Genomic DNA, 25,367 nt, shown 5'->3' with positions numbered 1-25,367 from the left:
CAGTTATTCGTCAACGACCGTCGAAATACCTGCCATCTGCGTAGTTTCATTGTGGGAGAGCACCAAATGACTGCCTTTAACGGTCGTTGACGAATAACTGATACTCGATCAGCATTGGTTTTTGGCCCCAAAGTTAGTTCATTGACAAACGTGGGACTGGATGGTTCGTGTTGAGAGGTACAGATACAGACAGTGGAATATAGCTGTTAGCAACTTTTCTTCGTGTTGAAATAAACGTCGAAGTCAGAGTGTCCATGGAAAGAATACGTGAGGTCAGAATTCCACTTATTATTGTGCAATGTTTGGCAAGGGTTTTGGGATTCCGGGTTTTGTCTGTATCTTTGTTCTGCTTGTTCTGGGATGCCATGGGAGTATGGGGGGAGGGGGAGGGGCCGGGTGGGATAACTTTCCGCATGGCGCCACCACTTTTTCACTCATTTTTAGAAAAAGGGATATATCAATCAGGTAAATAAGTTCCTATATTATTTCATATCAAATGAAAAAGTGGTGGCGCCATACGGAAACTTTTCCGCCGGGTGTATTACAATAACATGGTGTATATTGTAGGCTAGTCGCCAGAGAGGAGGGGGGGGGGGGGGGGGGGCATCAGTCATGATGGGTACGAGCATGGAGGTAGAATTAGATAGGTAGGAGTTGGGGTTCGGGACACATAGGAAGGAAGAAGACAGAGATGGGCAGACGATAGCGGAACGAACCTCATTCATATGAAATGATATATCGTAGCGTCATACATTGTACGTTATCGACCCTCATATGTTTTCGGTCCCCAACTTTGATTCCCGGGAAAAGTTTCCGTATGGCGCCACCACTTTTTCATTCGATATGAAATAATATAGTATCTAATTTACCTCAATGAGATATCCCTTTTTGTAAAAATGAGTGAAAAGGTGGTGGCGCCATACGGAAAGTTATCCGATTCCCGTTTACCGCGAGATTGTGCAAGCTGCACCGGTGACGGAAGCTATGCAGTCTATTCACAGTCTGTATTTTCATCAGGCTTACACATGCTTAATCATGCTGAGAAAAAAGTTTCCTGTCGTTTATAAAATTTATAAAATGATTGATTTTTGGTACTAAATCACTAGTGCATTATTATGCCAACATTCAAATGAGTCAAAGAAACATCATCCAACCTCGAAAGTTCCAAACAAAATTACTATCTGCTAGATTGAGTTTAATTCTGCTTTAGTCGATAGATGGATCACGTGAGGTGGTTACTATTTGTGATTCTATGGTGTGCCAATATGGGGAAAATATTAAAATATTTTAAGTGAAAATGACAATCAATTTTTTTTTTATTTACTGCATACTGTAATAAATTCCGATAAGCGTAATAAATATTAAGTCTACATTAAAGAGAAACTATCATAGATTGGTTTCTTATCTCCTGAAACCAAACATTAGGGGCCTACTGGTCTGAAATGGGGGAAAATGGATTGTTATGAAGTGTGTGTGTTTCAAGGGGGGGGTGTTTTACTTTCATGCCTTATGATATCTCTGGATTCTAATATAGTAGCCAAAATGCCTTAGGGCAAAAATGTAATTAAATTTGTTAAATAGTTAATTGAATAATATTTTTGATTTATTTTGCACGCCATACTAGCTTCCGAATATTCCATAAAATACCAACCAATGAAAGGTGTGAAAACATATGACATTGCTCCAATGTCGTGCATGCATTTAAGCACTGTTAATGGCGGACTGTCTCTCGCAATGAAAAACCAAAACTTTAAAAATTTCAACACACCATGAAGTGTAAGTGTTATTGTTAAAAAATTTGATAGATGATTTGAAAAAAAAAATTTAGTTTTTGATTGTGAAAATTTTTCCTGTTATCCTACTGAAAACACATGACACCAGGATATGTTACGAGGGTGTTTTCGATTAGCTTCCCTGGGCTGTGACCCTGTGTCGAAGGTTCCAGAAATAAATAACTCGAAATACACAAGTCGTTTGGTTTGTGACTTTCGCACAATAGTATGGTCATGAATAGTTGTCGTAACCGTCCTGTCGACGGTGGAGGGTTACGTTGTCGCAACGAGGTCATGAATGGAGTAAATATCTACAACTAAGTTTTAGTAACACCTTACGATTATTAAATTCCTAGATTGCGTTAAGGCTTCGTAGTGGAGCCTTGTCGGCTGATGACCTTCTCCACCAATGTCAACAACGAGCCAGGAAACTCCAACGACTCAACGCCTTCATCACCCAAACTCCAGAGCTAGCTCAGAAGCAGTCAGAGGAAGCGGGAGAAAGATACAAGAAAGGTATCCAAGGTTACTTTGACAATCAAAAAAGAGACGACTCATTGCTCTTTGCGTTTCTGTAGAGTCACTTTATCGCAGATTTACTTGAGTTCCAGAGTTATCTCCACTAGGCCATAGCTTCTTGTACTTCTAGAAACTATAGACTCCCCTGTGAGCCTTATAGGGGTCTCATATTTAGGGTCTCCTTAACGCTATACGTTTTTCAAATTGATCAGCGTTGATGGGTGAAAGTTTTACGACCGTTAGCCAGCCAGAACTGTAGTTTCCTGTGTACTGTACACCTAAAGCTTTCCCCACCCTACTCAATATACATTCATAATGCTTGTATTTCCTTTTTGTTGAGTGAAATAAAAAAACATCGTCAAAAAATACAATTTTCTGCTCGGTACTTACTATTGTTTTCCTGCCACATCACACGTTTTTGAAGTAAGCTTCTTGTAGCTTGTAAATTTTACTGAACAGAAATTTCCAAGAGCAAATATCTGGCCTTGAATTACATGCAGACCACGAAGGCAATGGCCTATGCTGCCCCTTGTCTTGGCCTTGGTGCCCCTTAAAAAAAAAAAGTGCCCTTTCAAAGATGAATTTCTAGTCCTGAATGATATTTCTGTCGGGGTAAATTTGTAAATAATTCTTTTGGTGAACAAAGAAAAATTTACTAGGACTTGAATTTGCACCCTTTGGATTACTCTGGCAACTGAGTTACCTAGCCCTAATGTTGGCAGTTTCCCTACTTTGTGAATAATCTTAGGGGGGGGGGGGGTTGGCTAGTCAGTAGCTATTCGATCTTTAACTGTTGTAGTGGGGTGTGGTGGCCGAGCAGATAAGAGCATTCGACTCAAGTTCGGGTGGTTAAGTCAAAGGGTGTGTGGGTTCAAAGCCCAGGCGTGACACGTGTGTCCCTGAGCAAGACACCTATGAATGAGGGGAGAGATGGTTTATGTGAATGCTTAGCTTGGAGCGTGGTAACCTGCAGCACCCGCTGTATAGTCATAGGGTGCTGAGATGGTTTAAGGAGTGAAATATGGCCTAGTGACTGACCAGGGGTTGACAGAAGCGCTTTGATTCGCCCTTCGGGCTGTGATAAAGCGCTATACAAAAAAATTAATAGCCAGGCATTACACCCGAGTTTACTGCAAAACTAACAAAGTCTATTTTGATTGGTCTAAAGGTAAACCGAAGGGTAAACTTGATGGTATCCCGATTGCAGTCAAGGATAACTTCAGTACCAAGGGAATCCAAACAACATGTGCGTCTCGAATGCTGCAAGGTAAACCTGTTTTGTATACAAATTTCTGAGTTAAGCCCGGTTCATACATTCTGCGAATGCGAATGTGAAGCGAATCTTGACGTCACAAGTTCGCAATGAGCAATTCGCAGCAGTTGAACTCTGCTCTACTCCCTTGCGAATAATCGCTGCGAAAGGAGGGTGTGACGTCAAATTCACGTCAAATTCGCTTCGGTTCGCATTCGCAGGAAGTATGAACCGTGCTTTAAGGTATTGGCAACGATGTAAGAACAGTTTTGGGTCATTCAGAGGGCTCAATTTCAGAGTGATCAATTTCAGTTTAACTCTATTGTACACTATTGGTAATTGTCTGAGACCAGTTTTCTCACTTGCTGTATCTCAATATATATGCATAAAATAACAAACCTGTGAAAATTTGAGCTCGATTGGTCATCGGAGTTGCGAGATATTAAACTATGAAAGAAAAAACACCCTTGTCACACGAAGTTGTGTGCTTTCAGATGCTTGATTTCGAGACCTCAAAATTCTAAACTTGAGGTCTCGAAATTAAATTCATGGAAAATTACTTCTTTCTCAAAAACTTATATCCACTTTAGAGGGAGCCGTTTCTCACAATGTTTTATATTATATAACTGACATACATATCTTTGTCATTTGATTGGTGGAACTTACTTCACGTGACATTCACTTATACTCCCATCCGCACACGCGATCAAAAAGACCTATTCGCCCATGTGGAATAGCATTTCCCATTCAACAGTTAGGATCATCCTTGTTCACGATGTTTTTGAGCAGTACAGCGCCGCCGCTCCGCTGCTAAAACAAAGAAGTACCTGTGCAAAAGGTTGTGATCCATGTCAGTTATATAAAACAAATATTGAGTGGCTTTAATTCGTGGAATGGAAGGAATGTTATCGCTCGGTAAAATTTGGACTGTTCCATTTCACTTGGCTTCGCCTCGTGAAATGGAACAGTCCAAAGTTTACCTTGCGATAATATTCCTCCCATTCCACTCTGAGCCACTCAATATTTGTATACTATTAACCTCTCCCCATTACTCGTTACCAAGTAAGGTTTTATGATAATAATTATTTTGAGTAAATACCAATAGTGTCGACTGCCTTTAAGATGTGAGAGGAAAACCCAGAGACTTATTCCAGGGAAAAGCCATGCAGTCAGGAAGGCATTGACAGCCCAATGCACAATGTGCCCGTAGCGCGATTTGAACCGGGGTCCCAGAGGTGGAAGGCAGGCAAAGATGCCACTACGCCAACCCGACCACCTAAATGGAAAGGATGCCACCTAAATATTGTGATCTTTTTGACGCACCCATCCACTCAAAAATTTCTACTTGTAAAATATTGACTGACTATAATATTTATATGCACTGGACACTGTTGGTAAATACTAAAAATAATTGTCAGCATAAAAACTTACTTGGTAACGAGAAATGGAGAGCTGTTGATAGTATAAAACGGCTCCCTCTGAAGTAATGCAGTTTTCGAGAAAGAGGTAATTTTCCACCAAAATATTTGAATTTGATTTTGAGACCTCAGAATTAGATTTTGAGGTCCCGAAATCAAGCATCTAAAACTTAAAAGCACACAACTTTGTGTTACACGGGTGTTTTTTCTTCCATTATTATCTCGCAACTTGGACTACCAATTGAGTTAAAATTTTCACAGGTTTGTTATTTTATGCATATTATGTTGAGATACACCGAGTGAGAAGACTTGTCTTTGACAATTACCAATAGTTTCCAGTGTCTTTAAAGGCAGTAGACACTATTGGTAATTACTCAAAATAATTATTAGCATAAAACCTTTCTTGTTGACAAGTAATGTGGAGAGGTTGGTGATATAAAACATTATGAGAAACAGCTCCCTCTGAATGCCATAGTTTTGGAGAAAGAAGTAATTTTCCACGAATTTGATTTCAAGACCTCAAGTTTAGAACTTGAGGTCTCGAAATCAATCATCTAAACACACACAACTTCGTGTGACAAGGGTGTTTTCTTCTTTCATTATTATCTCGCAACTTTGATGACTGATTGAGCTCAAATTTTCACAGGTTTGTTATTTAATGCATATATGTTGAGATACACCAACTGTGAAGGCTAGTCTTTGACAATTACCAATAGTGTCCAGTGTCTTTAATATACACTTCACACTGAGAAAAAAGTAATGCCTCAAATGAAGCAGATATTTTAAACAAACATGCACAGCTTATTCATGGCTTTTCGCGTCTTGCAGCGTATTAATTTTTTAGTTGAAATAGATGAGAAAATCTATGCCTACGAGATTGTCATTAAGAGGTCAGTGTTTGTATACGATAAAATTGTGCTTTATTTTTCAAAGGGCCAGATTTAATATCGAAGTTGACCCCTCTTATGAGAAGATGGCATACTGTAACCTGACCTGGCCTCCTTTAATCCTTCTTTTTTCTGCGCAGGATATGTCCCACCATACACTGCGACTGTCGTTCAGAGACTGCTAGACGAGGGCGCTGTTCTCATGGGCAAAACCAACATGGATGAATTTGCTATGGGGTAGGTCGACGGATAGAATTGTTTATAAATGCCGGTGTGGCAGGATGTTTTGTCCCCCGGAGATTCTCTCCCCTGGTACGACATAATAATAATAACAAATTATCATAAAGTGCATTTCACAATTTTAACCGTATCAATGCGCATTGCATTAGTGCTTAAAGGCAGTGGACACTATTGGTAACTAGTCAAAATAACTATTAGCATAAAACCTTACTTGGTAACAAGTAATGGGGAGATGTTGATAGTATAAAACATTGTGAGGAACAGCTCCCTCTGAAGTGACGTAGCTTTCGATAAAGAAGTAATTTTCCACGAATTTGATTTCGAGACGTCAGATTTAGAATTTGAGGTCACGAAATCAAGCATCCGAATGCACACAACTTTGTGTGACAAGGGTGATTTTTCATTCATTATTATCTCGAAACTTCATCAACCAATTGAGCTCAAACTTTCACAGGTTTGTTATCTTATGCATATGTTGAGATACACCAAGTGAGCAGACTGGTCTTTGACAATTACCAATAGTGTCCACTGTCTTTAAGTCATTTGGCCAACAACATCCCTTTAATTTTTCTCAGCTCCCTGGGTAGTATACAGCCCCAAGCTGTCGTGGCACGCCGAAGGCTTTATCCTACACATTATCAACCTCTGCCCTCACAGGTACCCATTTCATACCCCTGGGTGAAGGGAAGCAATTATAGTAAAGTATCTTGTTCAAGAACACAAGTGTCACAACTGTGATTTGAACCCACACTCCGGTGACTTAACCACCAGAACTTGAATTTGATGCTCTCAACCACTCGACCATGACACTCTACACACGCACTGTGTATAAAGTCCTTCTTATAGCGCCCTCTTTTGAATCATCGTTTTTCAGCTCATTTTAATTACCCATATGGGGTCACAGATTTATCGAGGGGGGCGGGGGGGGGGGGGGGGTCCAGAGGTTGGTATAGACCTTATGCACATGACGTCATTTCAGTAGGGCGCCCGCACCTATATCTCAAAAAGAGGTTGTTCATTGGTCAATACTGTGCGCCGCGCGTACAAATCCGTGCGTTTCGATTGTTTCGTCACCGTTTTTCCTCTAAGATGGCGGCTGGATGATGTCAATGCATAAGGTCTATTGAAAAAGTTGACAGTTGAAAGGTACGCTTGTGAAAATGTTGATAATTGTAAAAGGTCTCTAATAACCTCCACTTTGAAATGTGTTTGTCCTAACATTATTAATGTTTGCAGTTTTTCTTGGCCAGTGACCCAACTCAAATGGGTGCAATGTGTTTGATCCTAACGATCTTGATGTTTTTTTTTTCTTTTTTCTTTTCCCCAGAACTGGGACGATCGATTCGGCGAGCGGCCCAACTCAAAATATATGGGGGCATCCGCTTCTGAAAGTACAATCCCATAATGCATTAGTCAAACACCAGGATGGGTCAGAGGTCAGTCAGAGGTCCATACACACTCAAGCAACGAGCGTCGAGGATTCTGATTGGTTTATTTCTGGCGGCAGCTCGGGAGGAAGCGCCGTTGCTGTTGCGAGTGGAATGTGTTTTGCGTAAGTACTGCTTAAAGACACTAAACACTATTAGTTACTCAAAACAGTTGTTAGCTAAAAACTTGGATACACCATGTAAACCAAGTAAGAATACACGTCTTGGACAATTATCAAAGGTGTCTGGTGCTTTTAAAGGAACACGTTGCCTTGGATCGGACACGTTGGTCTTTGAAAAGCGCTTGTAACTGTTTTTTATAAAATGTATATGGATAGAAAGATGTTGTAAAAGTAGGATACAATGATCCACACAAACATGGCTCGAAATTGCACGGTTTTCCTTTTACCTCGTCGACTAACACGGTCGGCCATTTATGGGAGTCAAATTTTTAACTCCCATAAATGGCCGACCGTGTAAGTTCGCACAGTAAAAGGAAAACCAAGCAATTTCGGGGCAAACTTGTGTGAATAATTGTATTCTACTTTTCAAACATCTTTCCAACCATATGCATTTTATAAAAAAACGGTTACAAATGCTCAGTTATAGACCAACTCGTCCGATCCAAGGCAACGTGTTCCTTTAACTTGTTTGTGTAGACTGCAAATCAGGCACCTTTTCAAACATTATAGGACTTTTTAAGTGTGTGACTTTGTTTTCTTCACGTGTTAAAGAAATACCAGTCAGAAGCCATATTTTCTGCATTGGTCTTTAAGGAAACCAAGTTCAGTGCTCTGTGACTCGGTTACATTTTTGTAGACAATTATTGTAGTTAAATATTTCTGGTAATGAAACTAAGGTTGCCTTTAGTGAACTTAATCAGTGTAGCTTACAATCATGAGAAAACCTGTAAACATAGGTGCTTGATATGTGAACCAGAAACACCAAGGTTAACCCCTACTCTTTCACTCTCTGACTGTAGCTTGCAAGCCTGAGGAAACTTGTAAACCCGGGTGCTTTCTATGTGAACCAGAAACACCAGGGTTAACCCCTACTCTTTCACTGTAGCTTGCAAGCCTGAGGAAACCTGTAAACAAGGGTGCTTGCTACATGTATGTGAACCAGAAACACCAGGGTTAACCCCTACTCTTTCACTGTAGCTTGCAAGCCTGAGGAAACCTGTAAACAAGGGTGCTTGCTATGTGAACCAGAAACACCAGGGTTAACCCCCTACTATTTCACTGTAGCTTGCAAGCCCGAGGAAACCTGTAAACTAGGGTGCTTGTTATGTGAACCAGAAACACTGGGGTTAACCCCTACTCTTTCACTGTAGCTTGCAAGCCTGAGGAAACCTGTAAACAAGGGTGCTTGCTATGTGAACCAGAAACACCAAGGTTAACCCCGACTCTTTCACTGTAGCTTGCAAGCCTGAGGAAACCTGTAAACTAGGGTGCTTGCTATGTGAACCAGAAACACAGAGGTTAACCCCTACTCTTTCACTGTAGCTTGCAAGCCTGAGGAAACCTGTAAACATAGGTGCTTGCTATGTGAACCAGAAACACTGGGGTTAACCCCTACCCTATCACTGTAGCTTGCAAGCCTGAGGAAACCTGTAAACATAGGTGCTTGATATGTGAACCAGAAACACCAGGGTTAACCCCTACTCTTTCACTGTAGCTTGCAAGCCTGAGGAAACCTGTAAACAAGGGTGCTTGCTACATGTATGTGAACCAGAAACACCAGGGTTAACCCCTACTCTTTCACTGTAGCTTGCAAGCCTGAGGAAACCTGTAAACAAGGGTGCTTGCTATGTGAACCAGAAACACCAGGGTTAACCCCCTACTCTTTCACTGCAGCTTGCAAGCCTGAGGAAACCTGTAAACATAGGTGCTTGATATGTGAACCAGAAACACTGGGGTTAACCCCTACTCTTTCACTGTAGCTTGCAAGCCTGAGAAAACCTGTAAACATATAGGTGCTTGATATGTGAACCAGAAACACCAAGGTTAACCCCTACTCTTTCACTCTCTGACTGTAGCTTGCAAGCCTGAGGAAACTTGTAAACCAGGGTGCTTTCTATGTGAACCAGAAACACCAGGGTTAACCCCTACTCTTTCACTGTAGCTTGCAAGCCTGAGGAAACCTGTAAACAAGGGTGCTTGCTACATGTATGTGAACCAGAAACACCAGGGTTAACCCCTACTCTTTCACTGTAGCTTGCAAGCCTGAGGAAACCTGTAAACATAGGTGCTTGCTATGTGAACCAGAAACACCGAGGTTAACCCCTACTCTTTCAGAATAAGTGTGTTGGGCTTGATTTCACAAAGCACCTGGTTCATCTTAAAGATGGGTTGTCAGTCATAGAGTTATATATAAGAACTAGAGGGCGCACGGGTGATGCTTCTTGCACAAAGGCGATGGGACCGCAAGGAGACACGCGTGCGCCATTATGTACGCGCGTTGAATATGAAACACATGTTGGAGTTTGTATATATTGAACGCTATGCGATGCTGTTTTGTCAACTTACAAAAAGGCCTCACAAACACACGCAGTGGGATGTCAGTTTTGTCAACTTAGAAAATGGCTGCCTGTGCGCGTGCCGGAGCGCGTATATAGTCAAGTGCGCCCTCTAGTTCTTATATATAACTCTATGGTTGTCAGTATTGCCATTGTGATTTTTATACTAATTATGATTACAAAGCCCTCTTACTCTCCTCTAACCGTTTTCGCTCCTAAAAGGCATCTATTTTTCTACTATATCGTTGACTGATGGAAGCACAAAAAGCTTTTCCAAAATCATAAAAACTTTCTCTTTCCTTTCACACAGAGCTCTTGGTTCTGATACAGGGGGATCAGTTCGCCACCCAGCATCGTACAGTGGAGTCGTTGGTTTTAAACCTACCTATGGACTCTGCTCCAGGCATGGCCTCATCCCTCTAGTCAATTCCCTGGACGTACCTGGAATATTCGCCAAGTCTGTTGATGATGTGGCTACAGTATTAGGTATGAAATCAATAACATGAAGGAATACATATTTTTGTACTTTTACCATTAAAGGAGTTGGGTAATTTTTGTAACACAAATCACAATGTGTCTTTCTTTATAATAAACATGACAAAAAGATGACCCCACCTTTAATGGAAAATGATGATCATTCAACTCTATTGTTTTAAATCTGTTTGAACAGGTGCTATTGCTGGCCATGATCCCCTAGACTCGACAACAGTCACCGACACTTTTGAGCCGTTTGAACTTGATGAAGAAATATCACTGGACGGACTACACATCGGCATCCCGAAGGTAATTTAATTTTTTTTTTAAATCTTTAAGCCCTTGAAAACTGAGGTCACCAGCTGAGCTGTCTCTCTATTTAACAAAATCTTAGCAAGAGGGTTAGTATTAATAAGGGAATCAATTGGTGAAGAGGTTTTCAACTAGTGGTTTAAACCCAAGGAGGCCTGGTTCTTGATAATTTTACAGAGACAAAGTCGAGGTAAATTATCAAGAACCAGGCCTCGGCGGGTTTAAACTACTAGTTGAAAACCACTTCACCACACATTGATTCCCATTCATTATACATTTTCGGTCAAAAAACATCAACACTTTTTGGTCGAAAAGTAAAATAAATGCAAAAATTAAAATTTTTCAATGATTTCTTGCAACACAACACCCCTCCAGCTATGAAATAGTAAGGTCCTCGGGTAAACAACTCCTTATAAGGGAATGCTGTGTCGTCGCGGGTATCGAGTGATGTGGCACAACTGTCTCGGCCGTTGCTCTCGACCAATAGGAATGAAGAAACTGGCTTATAAGCACAGGTGCAAGCTCGCGTGTCACGCCCATGTTTCATCACTCTTTACTGGTCATAAACAAAGGTTTATACACACCCACGTGACGCCCTCTCCACCAATAGGAATAGCGAAACTGTCTGATGAATTTTGATTTGTACCCATGTACATTGATGTGTGTTAGCTATCAGTACTTGCCCAAGTCCTGTGAAAAAAAACCACACAGGCATTATTACTCGGGTGGGATTCAAACCCACATTCTTTGCAATCCTAGAGCAGTGTCTTACTAACTAGACCACCGTGATTGCCCGGTAGCTAGAGGCAGCTAGAGCAAACATTGGTATTTTTTATCCCTGGTGCAAATTAAAGAGCCAATAAAGGATGGTCTCAATATGTTAACTATTACCTTTTTATGGCCAAATAGACATCGCAGATACCAGTAAATAACCATTTTACTCTCAAAATTTGCATTTAGTAATAAATAACTTGAGTCAAAAATGCACCAGGCCACGCAGCTTTTTCAGCTGAGAGTCAAAAATGGCTTATCAATTATAATGACCCTCAAGCTTTGGCATTTCCACACAAAATAGCCGCCACTGACGTCACAATTCCTTTGTCGCGCAGGCTTGTTTGACCCCATGTTTTTCAGAAATTTGGCTTGTAGCGTTCTGGAGAAAAACCCATTTTTACCATGGTTAACGTGAGGTAAGAGACTCGTTATATTTGTTATGTTTCCTGGATGGACTGCAGCTGTTAGAAAACTGTAGTATCTGTATATTTGAGATCATCCCTTATTGGCTGTTTAAACATTGGTTACATAAGAGGATTAAAAGTTGGGTCATGTGTTTTGAGAGGCTGAAATTTTGCATACATGTACTCTAAAACTTTGGTTTGCACACATGTACTCTAAAACTTTGGGTGCGTTCGTTTAGCTTCCCTGGGCGACCCCGGTCCGCTCGGTACGTTCAAATAGCTTTGACGGGGCTCTCCCGCGTCAGCCCCCAGTGCCCTGCTTGTGGAGTGAGTCACTTGGGGGTGACCTGAGGTGTATGCCGTCACCACGAGAGGGCGAGTGTGATCGTTTGTTTAGCTCTTGTCAGGGGCTCACTCGAGTGAGCATCGCGGGGTAGACCCAGGGAAGTGTAACGAACGCACCCTTTGTATACTTCGTCTTCGCCCCATCACCAATGAAGCCTTTGGCCTCGTTGGATATGGGACGCAAAAGCACTGTAAGTTTCTGTATTCCACTCGAGCTTGTGTGATAACTTATATTATCTTCAAGTACTCGCTAATACTCGCTAATACTCGCTAATCCTCCAATCAGATTTGCAGAAAGGAGTGGTCATGGTGGTGATAAAAACCTATACTGCACGGCTAATATCACCACCATGCATATTGTGTATTTTATGTCACGCGCCAAGTTTGCTTGAAGATAACTACGTTATCACACGCGCGCTCGTGGAAATACGGAAAATATAGCACATCTGCGTCCCATATCCAACTTGGCCTTCGGCCTCGTTGGATTTGGGACGCAGACGCGCTATATTTTTTCGTATTCCACTCGCGCTTGTGTGATAACTTATGTTATCCCCGATACAAATTTGACATCTACTCTGGCTTTACTATTATTATTGTCATTATTATTATTTTTTCCAGGAGTTTCATTTCCCCGGTCTTGATGACTGTGTTCTCCAAGCTTGGTCCAGGGGTGTGGATCTATTTGAGAAGGCTGGAGTGAAGGTGTCTGAAGTCTCTGTGCCTAATGTTCAGTATTCAACAGCTTGCTATTCAGTAATGGGCCCTGTCGAAGTGGCATCCAACATGGCCAGATATGATGGAATTGAGTATGGTGAGTGAACATTTGTTAAGTTTTTAATTAGGGAATACAAGAGTGGTTCGAGGTCTTGAACGTTTGAAACTGGCAGGATCATGGTGGTGCGATAAAGATAAAGGACCTGGGCCCAATTACATGGCTCTGCTTACCATAAGCACAAAATCGGCGCTTACGGAAGCAAGGGAATTCTGTGCTTACGACTTGCTTATTTCACGAGTTAGCGGGGAATTTTGGCTTGTGCGCTTGCGTTTTCCTCGTTACTAGGCATTCTACGCTTACACAGCTAGCACAGAAATTCGGTGTTTGCAGGTCAGTGGAGATTGGTGACTTTGCCAAAATTGGTAAGCAGAGCCATGAAATTGGGCCCCACAAGGTTTTAAAGGCGGTGGACATTATTGGTAATTGTCAAAGACTAGTCTTCACAGTTGGTGAATCTCAACATTTGCTTAAAATAACTAACCTGTGAAAATTTGAGCTCAATCGGTCATCGCACTTGCGAGATAATAATGAAAGAAAAAAACCACCCTTGTCGCACGAAGTTGTGTGCGTTCAGATGGTTGATTTCGAGACCTCAAGTTCTAAATCTGAGGTCTCGAAATCAAATTCTTGGAAAATTACGTCTTTCTCGAAAACTATGGCACTTCAGAGGGAGCCGTTTCTCACAATGTTTTATACCATCAACCTCTCCCCATTACTCGTAACCAATAAAGGTTTTATGCTAATAATTATTTTGAGTAATTACCAATAGTGTCCACTGCCTTTAAAGCGTAAACATGTTTGAAAATCTATTGAACATTTTTTGTAATTTTTCAGTTCTTGTCACGATCTCATGATTTGACTCAAGTAGTTGTACATTGATTGCTGGTGTACATTGCACTGCGCTTAAACAAGCACCAAGCAATCTCGCCTATGTTTGAACACTTCTAGCCGTGTTTATAACACTCATTTAAACACCCCCACATGACCATGGCGTGTTCTCCACCAATAGGAAAAGTGAAACTGTCTAGGGTTTATTCAAGGTGAATTGATTCACAACATGCTTTATACGGTCAAAAGCTGCTGTACTTCTAGCTAAGAAAGTTTTTCTTGCCAACTAGTGTCGGGAGTTGTTTCCACACATCTATGGTCTCCTGGCGATGACTGGAGCAAGCTAGTCGAAATGTTGTGACCAATTCAAGAACTGACTCTGCGGTAGTGCAGTTGTACAATCCTGTAAGCTAAAGTTGTAGTCCCGCCAGTTTTCTATACAAACATCTGCTGAAAACTTACCTGTTTACTCATTAATTTTCGTAAAGCGCTTCGGGACTGTTGTGTGAAGCGCTATATAAGATAAGATAAGATAAGATAAGATAAGAACTTTATTATCCCACACTGGGGAAATTAAAACTGGTCATGATTCAAACAGTACAGACAAAAACGCTTAAAATTATTTAACAACAAACAGATAGATAAAAATATGAATTAAGAATATCAGGTATAAAAATATGTACCTAGCATGGAATTAAAAATTATGCACAGCATACGAGGTAAAATGTACACAAGAGAGGTCCTTAAAACCAACAACGCATAAAACACAGCAGACTTAAGGGCCATTGTAAAAACGGATTGCAGTAGGGACAAAGGATTTGTTGTAGCGTTGTGTCCTAATTCTACGTTGTAAAAGGCGATCCTCCCACCGGCGACTTGATAAAAACTTAGGGTACATGGGATGGGATGGGTCAGACAGGATCATGTTAACTTTAGTGCATACTTGGTCATGGTAGAGTGCCTGTGGGCTTTGTAGTTCGACTCTGGTTATTTTTCTAGCTTGCTTAACTACTCTTAAAAAAGATTGTTTGTCCCGAGATAGCATGTTTCCATAAACACAAATAAGGCTAAAAGATAAAACACTTTGTAAAATAGTGCGGTAAAACAGTTCTAAAATGGTGTTATCTATGCCAAAGGAGTTAAGCTTTCTAAGAAAATACAAACGTTGACGTAGTTTACTAGTTGTACAACTTGTGTTTTTATCAAACTTCAATTTATCGTCTATAACAGTTCCAAGGTACTAATATATAAGTGCCGTTCATTATTATTATTATTATTAAATCCTATAAACATCTACAAATGTACCTTCCCTTTATATTGTCCCCGTAGGTCATAGACATGAGCATAGTGATTCAACTGAGTTACTGTATGCAGCGACTAGACACCAAGGTTTCAATGATGTCGTCAGAGGACGGATTCTTGCCGGGAACTACTTCCTGCTGAAAGAGTGAGAACAATTCACTGAAATTCTAAAATGATTTTTGGGGTTGAACAAAGAATTGACTAGAGTGGGATTCGAACCAACGACCTTCGGATTAACGTGCTGGCGCTCTACCAACTGAGCTATCTAGCCCTATATTGGCGGTGTCTCTATTTTGTCAGTAGGGACCTTTAGATTCGAGTGAAAGTGGACCTCGTTCACGTCGACCACGGTTGTGGTTTTTCCAAGTGACTTCATAACCATAGTTTTGGCCTCGAACATGTTGGGTTTTTTTTTCTTGTTGTTTTGCGAACTAACACAATCAGCCATTTTGTGAAGTAAGAAATTTGAATTCACAAAGTGGTCAATACTTTGTCTTTGTTCAACCAAAAATTATTCAATGTTTACCCAATCAGTTTCCTTTGTGGCTTATTACAATATAATTTGTGTGTTCCTGTATTAGTGTTATTTTCCAAGAGCATTTGTATTATTTTTTCTGTAGCGCTTGAGTAATTGGTTAATAGAAAGTGTGCTTTTTAAAGGCAGTGGACACTATTGGTAATTACTAAAAATAATTATTATCATAAAACCTTTCTTGATTACGAGCAATGGGGAGAGGTTGATGGTTTAAAACACTGTGAGAAACGGCTTCCTCTGAAGTGCCATACATTTCGAGAAAGAAGTAATTTTCGATGAATTTGATTTCGAGACCTCAAGTTTAGAACTTGAAGTCTCGAAATCAACCATCTAAACACACACAACTTTGTGTAACAAGGGTGTTTTTGTCTTTCATTATTATCTCGCAAGTTCGATGACCGATTGAGCTCAAATTTTCACAGGTTTGTTATTTTATGCATATGTTGAGATACACCAACTGTGAAGGCTAGTCTTTGACAATTACCAATAGTGTCCACTGCCTTTAAGTTTGTATTATATAAATGTTAATATTATTATTATTATTCTGTCTGGACAGCAATTATGAGAAGTACTTCCTTCAGGCTCAGAGAGTCCGACGTCTGATCGCGAATGATTTCCAGAGAGTGTTTCGTAGTGGAGTAGACGTCTTACTAACACCTTCCTCAGTCAGCGATGCTAGGACGTATAAAGACTTTGTAGCCCGGGACAATCGGCAGCAACAGGAAGTAGAAGACGTAATGTTCATGTCGGCCAATTTAGCAGGTGAGTCCCCTTTAAGCACAGTTCATACTTCCTGGGAATGCGATACGAATTTTGATGCCACAAGGCTGTTTTCACATGGAATCTTTCGCAGGAGTTAAGCACATTTCAACTGATGCGAATCATCTTTGTGTATTTGCGATGTAAAAATTTGTGGAAAATAGTGGAAAATTACTCGAAAACTATGTCACTTCAGAGGGAGCTGTTTCTCACAATGTTTTATATAAGCAACAGCTCTCCATTACTCGTTACCAAGTAGGTCTTTATGCTAACAATTATGTGAGTAATTACTGATAGTGTCCAGTGCCTTTAAGAGATAGCAAAACAAGATAAACTTTTAATCAAAATTATTCCTTTGGCAGGCATTCCAGCGATATCAGTCCCCGCCTTCTTGTCACCACAGAGCATGCCCATAGGACTGCAGCTGATTGGCCAAGGGTTCAAGGAGAAACAGCTGTTGACAGTCTCTAAGTGGTTGGAACAACAGGTGTCATTTCCGTGGCAGGAGCTTCAGAGGTCACTGAGGTCAACGGACAGATGACCCAGGTCAACCGAGCTCAATAGGTCAATAGGTTTAGCTTCCATGGGTCTACCCCGCGGTGCTCACTCGGTTGAGCCCCTGACAAGAGCTATTCGAACGATCACACTCGCCCTCACGTGGTGATGGCATGCACCTCAGGTCACCCCCAAGTGACCCACTCCACAAGCAGGGCACTGGGGGCTGACCCGGGTGAGCCCCGTCAAAGCTATTCGAATGTACTGAGGCAGACTGGGATCGACACAGGGAAGCTAAACGAACGCACCCTATAAGAGGGTTTCGTTGGATTTATTTTTTTATTATAATTTTTTTGTTCCGTTATAAAAAATGGCATTTGTCAAATAAAATATTTTAAAAACTACAAAAGTTTGAGGTTGTCATGCTTTCTTTGTCCTAAATATGACACTAGAATGGATACAGTCTACTCGACGATAATGATGCACATGTACCATCCCTTTAAGATAAAAAGTTCACATGGCCTTATAAACTTTTCAGAGGAAAAGTTCACAGGGCTATACTTTTTGCTCGCAAAAGCCTTGTGAAATTTCCGCTTGAAAAAATCACAAAGCTACAGCCTTGTGACTTTTACGCTCGAAAAAAAATCATAGGGCCTTGTAAACTTTTTGCTCTGTAAAAATCATGAGGCCCTGTGAACTTTGCATTTAAAAAAATCACAAGGCTATAGCCTTGTAAACTATTTGCTCTTAAAAAATCATAAGGCCTTGTGAACTTTGCTTGAAAAAAGTATTAAAGGCCTTTTGAACTTCTCGCTCTTTAAAACTCATAAGGCCTCGTGAACTTTTTGCTCGAAACAAATCACAAAGCTATAGCCTTGTGAACTTTGCCCTCGAAAAAAATCATAAGGCCTTGTAAACGATTTGCTCTTAAAAAATCATAAGGCCTTGTGAACTTTTCGCTTGAATAAGAATCACATGGCCTTGAGAACTTTGAGCTCGAAAAAAATTATAAGGCCTTGTAAACTTTTTGCTCTTAAAAAATCATAAGGCCTTGTGAACTTTTTGCTTGAAAAAAAATCACAAGGCTAAAGCCTTGTAAACTTTTTGCTAAAAAAAAATCACAAGGCTGAACTTTTCGCTCAAAAAAAAATCACAAGGCTATCGCCATGTGAATTTTTCGCTAGAAAAAATATTACAAGCCTTGTGAACTTTCATGAAAAAATCATGTGAACTTTTCGCTTGAAAAAAAATCACAAGGCTAAAGCCTTGTAAACTTTTCGCTCAAAAAAAATCATAAGGCCTTGTGAACCTAAACAAAAATCATAAGGCCTTGTGAACTTTTTGCTAGAAAAAAATCGCAAGTCGATCTTTTGTGAACTTTTTGTTAAAAAAACAAATCACAAGGCCTTGTGAACTTTTCTCTCGAAAAAAATCATGTGAACCCCAAAAACCGCAAGGTTAACTTTTTGTGAACTTTTCGCTCGAAAAAAATCACAAGGTGAAATTTTCGCTCAAAAAATATCATAGCCTTGTGAACTTTTTGCTCAAAAAAAAATCACAAGGCCTTCTGAAATTTCCGCTCGAAAAAAATCACAAGGTTAAATGCCTTGTAAACTTTTCGCTCTAAAAAAATGTTTGCTCAGAAAAAATCGCAAGGCAAACTTTTTGAGTACTTTCCGCTTAAAAAAATCATATGGCTATATATAGCCGTGTGAATTTTTCGTTCAAAAAAAAATCATATCCTTGTGAACTTTTCGCTCGAAAAAATCATAAGGCTATAAGCCTTGTGAACTTTGCGCATGAAAAAAAATCTAAAGGCGAACTTTTTGTGAACTTTTCGCTTAAAAAAATCATATGGCTATAGCCTTGTGAATTTTTTGTTCAAAAAAAATCATATCCTTGTGAACAAAAAAATCACAATGTGGCAGGCTATAGCCTGGTGAATTTTTCGCTCGAAAAAAATCATAAGGTCTTGTAAACTTTTCGCTCGAAAATCGCAAGGCGGACTTTTTGTGAACTTTTCACTCGAAAAAAAAATCATAGCCTTGTGAATTTTTCGCTCAAAAAAAATCACAAGGCTATAGACTTGTGAACTGTTTGCTCGAAAAACTTGTGAACTTTTCGCTGTAAAATAAATCATGAACTTTTCACTCGAAAAAATCATAAGGCTGTATAAAAACCACAAGGCTTTAATAGCTTTATGAACTTTTTGCTTCTGAAAAAAATCATAAGGCTAAAGCCTTGTGAACTTTTCGCTCGAAAAAAAATCATGAGGCTATAGCCTTGTAAACTTTTTGCTCTTAAAAAATCTAGGGCCTTGTGAACTTTGCGCTCGAAAAAAATCAGAAGGCTATAGCCTTGTAAACTTTTTTCTTTTAAAAAATCATAAGGCCTTGTGAACTTTGCGCTCGAAAAAAATCACAAGGCTATAGCCTTGTCAACTTTTTGCTCTTAAAAAATCATAAGGCCTTGTGAACTTTGCGCTCGAAAAATATCACATAGCCTTGTGAACTTTGCGCTCGAAAAAAATCACAAGGCTATAGCCTTGTAAACTTTTCGCTCTTAAAAATTCATAAGGCCTTGTGAACTTTGCGCTCGAAAAAAATCACAAGGCTATAGTAGCTTTATGAATTTTTCGCTTCTAAAAAAAAAAATCACAAGGCTATAGTAGCTTTATGAATTTTTCGCTTCTAAAAAAAAAAATCACAAGGCTATAGTAGCTTTATGAATTTTTCGCTTCTAAAAAAAAAAATCATAAGGCTATACTTGGTAATAATGCTGGACCTTACCCTTTATAGTTTTTTTAAAGTTTCGCCCCAACTTTCAGGTAAAAATAAAAAATCACAACTTCCTAATTATTGCTTCAAATATTATTATTGGCTTCTGTTCAATAAAAAAAGGCTTCAGAAAAGCATACTGCATCATGAAGAGCACAACATCGGACCTTAAAAACAAAATAGGCAAAAGTTGAGAAAAGTGCTGGCCTCACCCCCTATAATTCTTTCAAATTTCGGCCAATAAAAGGATGCCGTTCGTACTACGTCACCCGCATGCACATCGAGCAAGGCATGCTGGGGAAAAATGGCGCGGCGAGATCGATCACCCCTGGGAACAAAGTTGGGCCGTGTCCGAAACGGCGACTTCGGCTACAGCTACGGCTAGATCGCGCGCGTCTGCTATTCTTCAACACTGGTAGACGCGCTGATCTAGACGTAGCTGTAGCCGAAGTCGTCGTTTCGGACACGGCCTTAGTCACCCCTTTAGTCTAGTTCCCAGACCCAAAAATCTCCGACTAGGCTCTGTCGACAAGAGACGTCAAGGAATCTTTGGTCAGGGGACCAGACTACCCTTTACTCCCCCGCGGCCATTTTCTTTTCTGAGCGCGGGCATGGTGTGTTCAGCTCCACGTGTGTGGTGAAAAAGCAGATTTTCTGCAACATTTTACATCGAAAACCGACATCAAAATTCAACAACTTCCACAATGATAACTGCACGGATATTCATAGAATCTTCTAAATCAGGTAAGTGATTCATGTGTTGATGCAAAAGAGGAAATTTGAGGGGGTTTCTAAAGACAAGATTGTCTTGGCAATACAAACAGTCAAATTCCGTTAATATGTTCATAGTGTCCCTCACTATATTTTGAACGAGTTTACAGCTAACAAATATATCCATGGATGAAATAATTTCTGAAAATATGTCGGAGTCCTGCACTGGCGATGTGATCGTCATGTACCAAATTGATAGTGTGAGCCCAAAATATTAACACTAAATGAGAAAATTCAACAATTTTAATTAATGGTGTCTTGGAGTTCTGACTACAAGGAACATCATTAGTAAAAGTTCAGCTTCCTGAGTTAGGTGTAAATTTTTTCGCAATGGTACGGGACCTTTATACCCTGGACTCTGTCCCATTGCCTGCATCATGGGAGTCCAACCTGGGCTATGTACATGTCATGTATATGTGGAGACAATTTAAAGGCCCCTGAACATGCTGTCCTGAAGTAATTTTCCCAATGCCTTATACTTCCTATATCCCCTCATTTGTATGAACACTAATTTACATCTATACTCAAAATATAATTTGTTCTTTTTCAGAGGTCGTGGAATCTGATGTTTCCCTTTCATCAAGTGTATGCTGCCTCTCCCTGCATCTTAGCAGTCTTTCCAGCCACAACAGCAGTCACGGAGGTACAAAGCCTCAACCATTCTGTAAGGCAACCAAAATGTATCATTTTCTATTTCTAGCTGTAGGGCCAGAATAATTTATACCAACACATTTGCCAAAATTTCTCTCATACTTTTTTTTCTCCTAAGACCCACCTATGACTTCTTTTTTTTGTGGGGCCTCCGAATAATCAGTTAAATTTCTGTTAAAAACTTTCATTTAGGTCAGCCCCAAGGATTTTGGAGAAAAAAAATTAGCTTAATAACAATGCATCATATTAAATAGCAGTACAGTTTATCTGATACTTGGTTACTCCAAAAATTAATTACCATGAAAACGTTAGAGCACTGGTCATGTTGATGTTACAAAAATATTGTTGGAAAAACACCCTTTAAAGTAAAATCTAGTTTTAGGGAAAGTGTTAAAAAAAGAATTCACCCCAAAACATTTACTCTGAGAAAGGCTTCAGGCATGAAGCCTTTCTCATTCATCTGAAAGCACACAATTTCATGAACGGAATAAGGGGTTTTCTTTCATAATTTGTTTTCAACTTTAATGACCATTTGAGCCAAAACTTCCATTGGTTTGTTATTTATGCATTTATTGAGGCACACCAAGTTAGGAGACTGTTGTTTGATAATTACCAAAAGTATCCCCAACCTTAATTATTTTCTAAAAGTTATTTTTAATTAGTTCATCAACAACAAGAAGGCATCAAAGTTATAAGTTGTCAAAATATTAGGATTCATCAGAAAATAATAAGCAAACCAGAATAGATTGTTTATTTGAATTGTCAAGACTTTATTTGAACAAACTTTAAATGTCTTCAAAAGAAAGAAAACAATAACACTCACATAGTGCATCCATACTGTTAGACATTACCCCCACCCACCCCAACCTCAAGAACTTGATTATGACTATGCTGTATGTTATGTTTCCTTAATGTTTTAATTAAAACAAATTTTGTTTTTGTGGGTGCTTTGGCACTCCTATTGCTTCCTTACTATTCATTTTGATAGTTGCTTAAATTGGTGGTTGGAAATATGCCAGTTGATGTACAATTACTTTTTGAAAACTTCATTGAAATTATTTCAAAATGCCCTTTTTTTTTAATGCACTTGTCAAGTGCGACAATTCAAAAATTGTATTTGTAAAATTAAATACAGCTTTCAATTCATACTTGTTTTAATTAAAAGTATTGAAAATGTGTATAGTTTCAAAATTCAACTTAAACCCACAAAATATTCGCGAAGAAATATCAGCTGGCAAATGACAACCATAGCTAAGAAATATAAATGATCAACCAAGGAAGAAATGTAACCTGTTTTATCCAAAAGGAGTCCACATGGCTAACAAAAACTAGTCTCAAGAATTAACTATTTGGTTTGTGCAAACTTGCAAAATATTTTTTTTTGTGCTTTTTCTTCATCTTACAAGAACTCAGAATATTTACAGAATCAAAGCGTTTTTTTTTTTTTTTCTTTTCAAACAAATCTAATTAAATTTGACTCCTTTATGGTTTACAGGTTGCATTTCTTACTTATAAAGAAGGTACAACATTGGTATTCATATACTGCATAAAGAGTGCACAAATTTTGACACAAAAAACTTTATCTCAAACTTGCAGCGTTTTCAAAACAAATTACTTTATTTGTTGTTTAACTCCATACAGTTTTTACATCAAGTGGACATTTAGATGAATGTTTACTTGCATGCTTACCAAAATTGAAGATAATGCATGTTCACTAAATTCCCGCATTAAACTTATAAGTTCAATTCACAATAGCGCAACTACCAATGTTGTATCTTCTGTAAAGGCCGCATCTTATAGCTTGTTCTGTGACTTTATAATCTCAATTTTGGAAAGTTTTTGAAGTCCACAAAGGGACACAGAGAGTCGAAAATTACTAAGTGTTTTTGTCAAAAAATGACCAAGTCCAAAAAAAGACTAAGTACAAACATTGACTATGAGTTTCTGCTCAAAAAATTACTAAGTACAAACAATGGCTATTTTTTGGTCGAAAAAATGACTAAGTCCACAAAAGGACACAGAAAGTCAATAATTACCAAGTGTTTTTGTCAAAAATGACTAAGTACAAACATTGACTATGAGTTTCTGCTCAAAAAATTACTAAGTACAAACAATGGCTAGTTTTTTGGTCAAAAAAATGACTAAGTCCACAATAGGACACAGAAAGTCAATAATTACTAAGTGTTTTTGTCAAAAAATGACTAAGTCCAAAAAAGACTAAGTACAAACATTGACTATGAGTTTCTGCTCAAAAAATTACTAAGTACAAACAATGGCTAGTTTTTTGGTCAAAAAATGACTAAGTCCACAATAGAACCCAGAAAGTCAATAATTACCAAGTGTTTTTGTCGAAAAAATGACTAAGTCCAAAAAAGACTAAGTCCAAACATTGACTATGAGTTTCTGCTCAAAAAATTACTAAGTACAAACAATGGCTAGTTTTTTGGTCAAAAAATGACTAAGTCCACAATGGGACTCCATTTTATTGTTATATAAAGTCACAACAAGCTATAAGACGATACCTTTAATAAGGGGCTGTATTCCATTTTGATGTACCTAGCTATATAATCTAATTGTAATTTGAATTTGACGCCTTGTATAAGAGTCATGTGCAAATTTCTAGTTGATTATATTGTTGGTGTACATTGCTTTGGGATACAGTCTCTTCTGCACCCCTATAGGGGGTGCACTTGGTTGATCAATATTTTAATAATAGGGGGGGTAGGGCCAAACTTTTTACGGAGTTAATTTCGAACCGTACAACGGCACGAGAAATTTTTTTGGCTGACTTAGTCTATATAAAAAAGGCGTTTTTTAAGGGATTTTTTTGATTTTTTTAAGCACCACTGAACTGTAGAAGCAGCAGAGTTGCGCAAACGTGTGTGCCAGTCGGTGTGGCCAACTACTATCTAGGAAGTGAAGCGACTAAATGATCTAAGTATTAATGGAAGGAAAGCATTTTATTAAGTTAAATCAAGTTAATGTTTCATTGATAGTCTGTTTTACCAATGTCCTGCCTTACATGATTGACAAACTAAAAAGATTGTTTTTTAAAAGTCCGAAGCCAAATACAAACTTAAGATTTTTTTTTTCAAAGTCCAAAACAAAAGTCGGAAAGGATTCTGTTGCCCGTTAAAATGTTTGATGAATCTGTATCAAGTGTACCATCGGACGTCTCCCCCTGTTCGGGCAAACACGTCGCTAAGTTCTTGGAGTAAATTTCAAGTTCGAATTTTGGTTGAAGTGTAAAAGGACGCTTCCACTCCGTCACCGATTGAGTCCTGTACCATCAGAATAACGAAGACTTCAACCCAGATGATGATGCGCTGATCAGAGAAACAAGATTCCAACATGGCGGCTGAACTTGAAAAATTTTGTGAATTTTGGTGACATGCACAAAAAACAGAACAGAATACTCAGGAATGTATTGGTTTCACTTGCATTAGAAGTACGACAATTTTTCTTAATTTGTTTCAAATCAATCATAAGTTTTGGATTTGTTAAAACATCGCAACATTTTAACAGTGTGTGTGATTACACGTTCAAATGAAGTCAAATTTCAAAGTCAAAAATTAGGTTATACACAAACATCAGATTTGCATCTTCATTGCATTGAGTATCATTACAGGAGATATTGTAGATGACATTGGGTTTATGGAGGAAAACTAGACTGAGAAAAAAAAACTCTAAAAAAAACTAACCTATCTCTAAACAAATTCTAAGATTTATCAGTGACGATAAGATCCTAAGTACAACAAAGTTTCAAATCCTACGGAACTACAAATTGCTAATGATGTCCCAATAAAGTATTGAACATCTAGGATCAACAACTACTCCTACTGATTAACTTCATGTAAGCCTGCAAACCAACAACTGCATGCTAGTGATTTTCGCACCAATTTTAAATTACAATGTTTTTGCGTAAAAATGAGTCCGACGTCGATGTCGGAAAATTAAGGTTTTATCAGTGACGATAAGATCCTAAGTACAACAAAGTTTCAAATCCTACGGAACTACAAATTGCTAACGATGTCCCAATAAAGTATTGAACATCTAGGATCAACAACTACTCCTACTGATTAACTTCATGTAAATCTGCAAACCAACCACTGCATACTAATGATTTCGTACC

At 39.0% G+C, this 25,367-nt stretch overlaps 1 protein-coding gene across 2 annotated transcripts; it reads left to right on the top strand.

Annotated features, from left to right (window-relative positions):
- The first annotated feature begins 124 nt into the window (after nt 1–124).
- Nucleotides 125–17,405, top strand: LOC139947225 (glutamyl-tRNA(Gln) amidotransferase subunit A, mitochondrial-like). 2 transcript variants are annotated; one of them, XM_071945102.1, is made up of 11 exons: nt 125–272; nt 2,129–2,288; nt 3,460–3,558; nt 5,989–6,085; nt 7,416–7,640; nt 10,344–10,519; nt 10,704–10,816; nt 12,961–13,153; nt 15,320–15,392; nt 16,339–16,544; nt 16,904–17,405. In XM_071945102.1, exons 1-11 carry the CDS (start codon nt 255–257, stop codon nt 17,080–17,082), a joined length of 1,539 nt encoding a protein of 512 aa, XP_071801203.1. In that variant the 5' UTR covers nt 125–254; the 3' UTR covers nt 17,083–17,405. The 2 variants fall into 2 exon arrangements, with proteins under 2 accessions (XP_071801203.1, XP_071801202.1); XM_071945101.1 differs by having other exon boundaries at nt 15,275–15,392.
- Nucleotides 17,406–25,367: the final 7,962 nt, after the last annotated feature.

This window comes from Asterias amurensis, chromosome 14 (genome assembly GCF_032118995.1).
Source record: "Asterias amurensis chromosome 14, ASM3211899v1".
In the NCBI taxonomy this organism is placed as follows: domain Eukaryota; kingdom Metazoa; phylum Echinodermata; class Asteroidea; order Forcipulatida; family Asteriidae; genus Asterias; species Asterias amurensis.
The sequence above is the reverse complement of the archived record's forward strand: the minus strand, read 5'-3'. Positions and strand labels throughout refer to the sequence as shown.

Bases quoted from the DNA above. Each gene is read 5' to 3' on its own strand.
- LOC139947225 (XM_071945101.1), top strand. The intron at 3,559-5,988 runs GTAAACCTGTTT...TTTTCTGCGCAG, and splicing joins TGCGTCTCGAATGCTGCAAG to GATATGTCCCACCATACACT. The intron at 15,393-16,338 runs GTGAGAACAATT...CTGTCTGGACAG, and splicing joins AACTACTTCCTGCTGAAAGA to CAATTATGAGAAGTACTTCC.